The sequence below is a fragment of the Augochlora pura genome, chromosome 9 (genome assembly GCF_028453695.1).
Source record: "Augochlora pura isolate Apur16 chromosome 9, APUR_v2.2.1, whole genome shotgun sequence".
Lineage (NCBI taxonomy): Eukaryota > Metazoa > Arthropoda > Insecta > Hymenoptera > Halictidae > Augochlora > Augochlora pura.
In genome coordinates, this window is record NC_135780.1 from 8,862,319 (window position 1) to 8,871,964 (window position 9,646).

At 43.4% G+C, this 9,646-nt stretch overlaps 1 protein-coding gene across 1 annotated transcript; it reads right to left on the bottom strand.

Moving 5' to 3' along the window:
• Window positions 1–7,308: 7,308 nt before the first annotated feature.
• LOC144475121 (uncharacterized) lies at window positions 7,309–9,048 on the bottom strand. Its single transcript, XM_078190700.1, has 2 exons — window positions 8,974–9,048; window positions 7,309–8,115 (listed from the first exon to the last, which is right to left on the bottom strand). The coding sequence occupies exons 1-2, from the start codon at window positions 9,046–9,048 to the stop codon at window positions 7,309–7,311; spliced, it is 882 nt and encodes a 293-aa protein (XP_078046826.1).
• Window positions 9,049–9,646: the final 598 nt, after the last annotated feature.

The following is a 9,646-nucleotide window of genomic DNA, read 5'->3' on the forward strand; positions in this document are numbered from 1 at the left end:
GCGACGGAGGGCTGTAAAATGGGGAAGGGGAGCGACAGGATCGAGCGTTCGAGAGTGAGTCGACACGATGATTCAAGCGGAGGAATTTTTGCCAGACCTTGGGGAGCCGGTCGGACAATTTAGCAGATAGGCGCCGGTAAACTGCGAAGAAGTGAGATCGATGGCTAGCAGAAAGTCGAGCGGGGCTGTCTGGGGGCGTCGTTAAGCCGTCCGCTTTGCCCTTGGCATTTATATTCATCGGCAAGTTTGATTGTGCCGCGCGGAAAACGGCGGCACGGTTCCTCGGACGAGGCTTGACGAGATGCTAAAGCCCTCGCGAGGAAAGATATCGGCTCGGAATGGGGAGCTGCAGGGGGGGGGGGGAGGGCGGGGGTCGGCGTAAATGGAATAGGCAAATCTTTGGGCGGCGGACCAGGGTGTCTGCGAGGCGCTCGACGCGCCGCGGTTACGGCGACGCTTTTATTTCCGAATCATCGATCTCCATAAAGTTGCAGCCGCGAAATGAGTTCTAGCCATCTTCGAGCGACCTCCTTTAAACCGGCCTCTGTGTGCGCCGGCACATGCACGCGTCCAACAGGGGGGAGTTATGCGAGCGATCCGGCGCCGCGCGGCCGTGTTTAATTGAAGAGTCTGATCCTCGATCATCCGGGAGATATCGCTGGAACCGAGACTCCTTGAACACTGTCCGCTATAAATACACACCAAGTGCTTTCGAACTGCACGCCGCGGTTCTGCCGGGTATAAATAGCGCGAACGTGAAGCGCGTGTTCCTGACCGAATGGATCGCCGATCCTTTTTCGTGGGCTAACCCCACCCCCTTAATTTGTCGCAGATTTTTCTGCCCGGTTAATTTCATTTCTCTCCGCTCCCGTTTCTATCGTGCCTCTTTGTCCTGTCGGCTGGGTCCCCGTGCTTTTTCTCTAGAAGTTTCGCGACGGGGGTTGAAGGGTTGATACGCCGGAAGAAATAGTTAGAAACGTAGGCGACGGTAATAGCAGCACGAGCAATTGCTATTGTCATTGATCGTGACTCTTAGTTTCGCACTAGTTGTACTGTGGATATCTGTAAATATAGTTTTAAACATTTTAAGTGGCCTCTTAAAAGGAAAACTGTACGTGCTAAAATATTTAAAAAGATAAGGGAGATACAATCATTAGATCGATTCATATGTTATCTTATAATTTTAGTATCAAGTCTACTGCTGGATATAATTCATACTTAATCACCTAATACTGTAAGTTAATTAAACTCGACAATAACTTTCCAAGCGGTAAACTATATACTTTCTACAAATCACCCCAGTTTGAGAATTTTTTAGATTACCGAGTTGAGGATCGCTTATTCCATTTTACACCCCTAGGTTAGATTTGTATTTTCAGCTAATTTAAGATATTTCGGTTCTCTCAGCGGGCGGGGGAAAAGATAAACGCGTCCGTTGATTTAACCCTTTTAGTGCCGGACGACGATTGCTACACTTGCCAAAAGTGCCAACGACGATATATCGTCGTGCGTGTAATAACGTTTTATTCTTCGCATTGCGAGACAACAAAGAATTAGTAAACCGATTTGGGTCTGACATTTTACACATTCTATACAGGAGTGTGCTGGGACCCTGTTTACGCTGGAGCGATAAGATGGTTTATCGCCCGCACTATGCAATCGATCTCTTCTTTTATTTTTGTTATGTAATATTGTTTATCTTGTTACATAATAGCAAAATATATTTAGATGTTACATAAATGCAAAATATATACTTCATAATAATTGGTCTATATAGAATTATGATGAAAAGATGGCTTCTTGTATGCGCAAATACGTTTTGAAAGAGAGAACTCAACGTTTACTTTTTCTTATGGAGACTTTTACCTTTGTTATTTATATAATTTTAAACGAGTAAAGAAAAACTAGTGTCATTGTTTTGTTCTCTGTTTCAACCCTTAGTATACTGCTTTTTGAATCATGTAAATATTGTTTCCCGTTTGGTTTTTATGATTATTTTCCCAAAACCCTAGTAAAACTGTGAAATTCGGCCGGTTATTCTCGCATAGGCACCTCTTTTTCGTCCGGCACTAAAAGGGTTAAGAGACCGGTGGAACCGGCGCAAGCCGGAGCAGGCCGGGAGCACATTTCACGACAAATAAGCCGGTGTTCGTCGCGTAACTGTCCGATTATCACAATTCCATTTTCCGGCGATCGAACGCCTGAAATTTTTCCCCCGCAGACATTGTTGGGGGACGTGAAAGCACGCGTAAGGGTCCCGAGGAACGAACGGCGCGCCGCCGACGAATCCAAGAACTTTGCTCTATGGCAAATCGACTTGTCGCGAAATCCTATTGCTGCCTCCTGCATGTTTCCAGCGTTCTCCTCGTCCCCCCACCCCTTCCCCCTGAAACCCGATAAAATCTCGTTCGACGCCGTGCTCAAATTTTCGAGACGCTTAGTCCCGCGATGCTCACCTGAATCGGATTCCCAACAATGAAAGCTTCTATTCGGCGCAATCATTTCCCGGTCGGGCTGTTCGGGAATACAGAGCGCCTCGTTCATCGAACGTATTCTGCTTTAATCAGAATTCGCCTGAAATTTCGACCAGCGTTCATGATCCAATCTGCGTTAAACCGGCGAGCTTTTTTGTGGCCTTAGTTATGGGACTGTGCGCGGTGGTTGATAAGTTGCGAATTCGACTCATCGTTATCGATATACAAATGTCCATGATTTGTTGAGTTTTTGAACGTTTGGTTTTGTCTAGATATTGTTGCAAAATAGTACGTAATTTACGAAATTTTGCTGGACATTTTTAATCGATATTCTGCGCATCTCGTTGGTCGTTATATATGTACAGTGAATATTTAGGAAGGTTTTATCCCTGTAGGAATTGAAGTTGTATTCAATTGTGTTAGACACGGACTAAACAACAACCCCCGTTTTATAGTATTAGAAAATATAACTTTAGTAAATTTTTGTTCATACGTTTAAATTGTCACAGATTTTTATGAGAATTTAGAGATGGAATTTAATCGTAACGAATTTGTATTGTAACTGTGAATTGATTCTCCGCGGAGTCTGAAATTATCTGTACACAAAATTTGAAAGAAAAGCAAACAATGGCGAACAAAATTGACTAAAAAGTCGGGGCATCTATCATCGTGTTAACAAACAAACAGCGAATCTTTACACGTACCTTCATACTTACTTTTGTAAAAACTATAGTCAGAGAACCGTTCCTCCCACGATTCCTGACGATGGAAATAAAATTCAAATAACATTCGTTTTTATCGATATACATAATTTACTCGCACTTTGGAAATTCGCGCACGCAATAAGCGCATGCAGATACGCCGGTCTATTAATAAAATTCTTCTAGCCGTTAGAAAACGTTTAGGCTGAACCGTATGCATTATAAATTGTTCGGAGATTGTCACGTGAAGTAGGGAGGATTATGCATTCCGCATATCATTAATTAGAGACTCACGAAACGATACGTACTCGAATGAGAAGGACACCTGTATATACGTCGCGGTGTTCCGAATGGATTTTCATGAAATTTTACGATGAAAATTCATGGGGGGGCTTGATTTTCCACGTGTCCCGGTATATTATGGCACGATGGCGTTTCGCACGACACGACGACTACGCCAACGACGACGACGACGACGACGTCGCTGCGAAAAAGATTAAAGAAGAGCCGCGACTTTTTTTCCCTTTGTAGATCGGGCTCCCGAGAATGCGCTTTAAAATTCAAATTTCTGGGAACTCGGTCAGGGTGGGGCGGCGTGTATCGACGGTAACAAATGATCGTCTGTTCGACAAGGTCGAGCTGTCTCTAAAACGCTCGCAGATTCCCCCGCGGGATTATGACGTGCACCGCAGAAATCGCATTGAAATACTGGACGACGTTAAGAAGAAAATCAAAATCCTGTTAAACCTTGCGAAAAGAGATTTACATGGCTGTGTACCGTGCATACATTTGCATCCACAATAAGTGCAGTGTATTCATGAGAGTTCTCATTTTCCAGCCACCGGCATCCACGTCGCATTATTGCGATTTGAATTATAACAAGAAGCTAAAAATGTTTCAGCAGCACCGCAAAATTTCAACGACGGAAATTTCACTATATTCTCGTAGCCGTTCTAACTTTACTGCACGGTGTGATATCATAGCGTCCGCCATCTTGGTAATGTTTTCTACCTTCGCCGAAGCGGACCGATAAAATAATAAAGTACAATGTCTTGGACTTTTTTAGACAATGCTACTTCGAACGGATAATTCCGCACATTTTCGTGCTATTTTCCGAGCGACGATTGCCCCGCAATTCTGGTATTAAACTCGACGTCTGCAATCGCTGCCGGTGTATTATTAGCCCGTTACATTGTGTTGCTAATAGCGCGGCGCGAAGCGAGCACGTGTTCGTTCGCTCGTATCGTCTGCGAGGACTCGTCGACGACGTTTTAAATAGCAGTCGCTGGTAATGGATAGAAGGAACTGGATAGGAAGGGAGAGCTCCCGCAGGATAGCTTCCTAGGAATTGCGTCTATTTATTGATCGTCCGCTGCACTGGAATATTCAGCCGAACCTTGGCCTCCATCCACCTTCCGCCTACCTTTCCATGATCCTCGTCTTTGGGTACGATTGCCTCCATTTTCCCAATGACGGCGGCTTTGATAATGTAAGGGATGGAGACAGATAGCTGGAAGACGCGGCAACGTAACCAGACCGTTTCCACGGGGTAGCAAGAAACCGTGAGATCGCCGCGGATATTCTCCTGAATTTTTCGTTATCGGTATTTCATGTTCTCCGAGTTCCAAAATTCTCTGCCCGTTGCGAAAATTCCACGGTGGCTCGTGGAAATATCATCGCGTTTCGGCATTTTGAAATGATGCTTAAACTGGCGACGCGATATTTTGCGGAGAGCCATTTGCAACTTCAGGCAAGGGAGAAGTTCCTTTTGAAAATTTCAAAGAGTCTCTGTCGCAATGGAAAACCGAGAGGAGCTGTTAATAGTTATTTTATAACATATCAGATCGCTATTGGATACACGTGCTGGGATCATTATTTTAGGATATTTAACTTCCGCTAATTTTGGAGTCGCAATGAACGTCCATGTTCGAACGTTCTCCATTGATGTAATATAAAATGGCATGACGGTAAATATACTGTAAAACAAGAGATAAAAAATAAACCAGTCACTTTCAACTAGTACTTTCGAAAACACTAAGTAAATCAAACTCTCTGTAAACACGACGACGATGTAAAGTACAAATGTTCCAAGACGATTGTAGGAAACAGAAGTTAACCCCTTGCACTATAATAACGAGACAGACTCGTGACAAAGATTTCATGCATGATCTGTTAAATATAAATATTACTAATTTATTTCAAATCGGAGCCAAATTTAATTCTTCTGTTAACAAAATACTGAAACGAAAGTAAATAAAGGCAATACAAGAAATAGGAATTATCTAGTCCTATTAAAGAAAGTATTAAAAATGAATAAACGCTAATTAACACAGCATGAAAGGAATCATATTGCAAATATTACTAATCTATTTCAAATCGGAGCCAAATTTAATTCTTCTGTTAACGAAATACTGAAACGAAAATAAATAAAGGCAATACAAGAAATAGGAATTATCTAGTCCTATTAAAGAAAGTATTAAAAATGAATAAATGCTAATTGACACAGGATGAAAGGAGTCATATTGCAAGGGGTTAAATGAAAAGTAATTGCTATTTTTAATAATTGTAATTCTCAATTTTAATTCTCAATTTTCTAAGCTTTTCTCCATTTTCTATTACGTCTAATCATGTTTTCTAATCATGTTTTTCAGTCATTATTTCACTAGAATGCACAACCATGACTCCGTGAGAGAATTGATATGCAAACGCACAGAGTCTAGGCGAATGAAGTAAGAAACGTTCTCTAGCGTCGAGCTCGAATATTCGAAAGAATTAGGGTCGCCGAGTTACGCGAATTTCTTTCGAGGCTCCGTTTCGATCCGCTGCATTCGAATGATTCATTAGTGTTTCCCGCACGGCGTCGTTGTTGGAAATGGCGGACGGGAATTAATTTAGCCGTAGGAGCGATTCCACGGGAAGAAATCGAAGGGAACGGGCCCCGATACAGGGATTCAGCAGCGGAGAAAAGTGAAGCTCTCCTGGCGCGCGGTGCTATTAGCTCTTAAGCTAAGCCGGAAATTTCAGACCGGAAGCTGGCAGTCGCAGCTCGGCGAAAAAAAACTCGCTCGAGGAGAGCGTGGAAGACGGAGGGCGGGCTGCGCGAGGAGAGAAAAGGATTTATAGGGATCCAGCCGGCGAATACGCTCCCACGTGGCCCGCATGGCGATAGTTTGTTTTACGTCTTCTATGAACTTCCCTGCGAGGAGGATTCAATTAAACCTAATGTTCATTATTGGCGATCCGGAAATCGCCTCCTTTCCTTATCGTTAATTACGATCGGACATCTCTTATTCCGCCCGCCGGGAATTTCGGTGTCGCGAAGCCCCCCGGGATCACCGATCGTTCATAAAACCTCCGAATTAAATCCGCGCTCTCCGAAAGTTACGAAACTCCCGTTCTGTAAAATTGTTTGTTCCGATCTTCCGCGAATTTTATGGACGCCGCTACGTTCGCCATGAATCGTATCGTGTTTTTAAAGGTTCTCCGCAAAGAGGCGAACTGTTATCGTTGTTAATCAAAGTTGTGATACTCCATCGACATTAGACGATTCTGCGCCAGGTTTTAAATAGTTTTTCGAACGCCCGTTTCTACAGCAACACGCGATAGGGATGAGGGTTGAAATCGAAGCTGGGAATGTTTTAAAAATTATTTGAAAGTCGCGTCCATAATCCATTAAATGTTTAATATTATGTTTAATATTAGATCTTTTCTAAAATTCGGTCACTCGAAAGTCTGTTAGCAGGCTTTTGTTATTTATCAATCCACTATACAAGCAATCAACAGCGACATCAGCGTTATCGCGAACATTGTTCTATTTTTACCAATTAAATCAATGACACATACCTAAAAAAAACGTTCAATAACTTATGATAGACAGCGGATTTCTATGCAAAAAATATAAATTATAACATCCCTTGCAAATATAATAACTAAATAACGAGTTTATTCACTCCTTTTATCACACATCAAAAATAATATATCGAGATTCTTAAATTCTCTTAACCAGTCTACTACTTCGAATTGCACCTACTCAGTATTGTCATAAATGCATAAAGATCGCACTCTACTTGCGCACGTTCTTCGCAAGAGAGCCGTGAAAGTTGTCCACCGAGCCAACAATTGTGCCGAGTCCATCAGAGGTTGGTTCTCCTTCCTTCAAAGAGGCCTAGCATCGGCGTCCCGTAAACACGCCTAAGCGAAGACAAATCACGTTTGCCGGCTGTTTCGATCTTTCTGCCGGATCTCCGATTGATCCGAGCATTCTTTTCCCGGGCAGTGATTACGCCTTTGATAGGATCCGGGGCCGCGTTGTCAGATGACGGCCGGCGATCCGGTTCGTGCTGCTGCTCGCCGGGCGTTTCGGTGGATCTCTCCTCGGTCAAGGGTCTGTGGAGTTGCTTGGTCACAAAGTGATCCAGCGGATTAAGATACTCAATTTCCAGGTTCCTCGATACCTCCGGACCGCCCAGCGCCGGCTCGCTCTCTTTGACGAAGTCAAAGAGACCGGTCGTGCCGGGGCCGAGGCTGCTCCTCGAGTCCAACAGATGCAGTTGCATCGAGTTTAGCACCACCTCGCCGGGAGGGTACCTGGGCCCATAATGGTCGCGCAGGCACTCCTCGAAAGCTTTGTGCCTGTACCAGCTGTAGCTGCAGCCGATGTCCGGCTGAGCCGCCTCGGTTTCAACCAACGGCTCCTCCGTGTCCGCTTCCGAGGACGATCCCTTGTTCTCCACGCTCTCCGTCGATCTAACCCGCGGCAATGCAGCCGGCGTCGACGACGCGTTTCTTAAGACCGACACCTGTATCTCCGACTCCGATTTCGAATCGAACGACGACCGATCCCGCGAATAGTGCTCCAGCAGCTTCGGCGGCAGATTCTTTGTTGCCTCGTCCTCGCTCGCGTAGTAATGGAAGATGGTGAACAGTTTCGTTGGGTCCGTCTGTGGAGGATTTTCGGATGTTAGTTTCACGTGAGATTAGCTGTCTTGTGATTCGATTTTGCTGTAGATAGATATATCTGTGATATGCGTGTGTTATTGAAGACATTATGTGGGATTAGTATCATATTTGTTATAATATGTCAGTCATATTATAACAAATATGATACTAATCCCACATAATGTGATACTAAATATGATTTATTTGATATATATGATATATATGATAAATATGATATATATGAATATATGATAAATATGATATATATGATATAAATATGATATATGACATATTTGTTATAATATGTCAGTCATATTATAACAAATATGATACTAATCCCACATAATGTCTTCAATAACACACGCATATCATAGATAAAATATTAGAATAACAATAACAGTACTGCATAACAGTACTGCTGTTATTCTAATATTTTATAATAATCAGGAGTCAAGAATTTATTTGTCCCAACAGTCTCAACGAAGATTTCCGTCGTCTTGGACAAAGTGAAGAAAACTGAAGCTTATACCATATTGCCTGTGCTATCGATTTATTGTATTTAGTATGGAGGACAAATAAAAAGATAATGAAAATAAAGTTCGAAATAAGAAAAGATAGAAAGGATCTAGAAATTAATAATAAAATAAAAATTAATAATTACAGAAAGTAAAATTGATATGTAAATATATCTTCATCTTGTTTCAAGAAGGTTAATTACAGGTAAAGCAGGTTACAGATGTAACCAAGTAATAAAAAAATACTTATAACCTCTCGGTAATGGAAGAGCGAAATAATTAGAAGAACGTCGCGCACGAGATCGTTCGTTTAGAGAGACAAACGCGTAGTGCCTAATTACGTACGATTAGCATGTACAACTGGAGGACGAGGGGTAGCATCGGGATTAAGGAGCACATTACGGCGTAGACGTTCTCCATGATGGTAGCGGCGAATTTTCGCGGTGTTTTTTACAGGTCGGCTGGAATTTTCTGCCGTTCATAGGGCCGGAATGTCCTCATCGTTTCGCGAATCCCAACGTCGACGGAACACATTGTAAACTCTCATTCGGAAACCCGACGAGCGTCGGGCGCCATCGGACACCGCCACGAGGTGTAATCGATTTTTACAACTTGACGTCGCGAGATATCAAAAAAAAAAATTCTGTCATTTGTTTACCGGGGGGGGGACAGTCGTTTGGAGCGTGATCATGACAGAACGGACAACGGCCCCGCGACCATTTTATAACCTGAAACGCGCGAACGGCACATGTCAACGAATTTCAATCGACGGGCGAAAACAACAATCGAGTGGACGCGGGGTAAAAAAAAAAAAAAAAAAAAAACGTTATTCTTGAAATCTCCGCGCGCGGCGCCGGCCGTGATTAGCCGCGAAGTTCTCGCGATATTACAGCGAGGGGGGGGGGGGGGGGGGGGGTTTGCGATCAGTTTTTCCGGCGGCCGAGCGCAAAATGAAAATTCCATTGTCGTCTCTGCGCGCAAAAGAGTAAAACCGTGCTTTCGGTTCAGCGCAGATCGT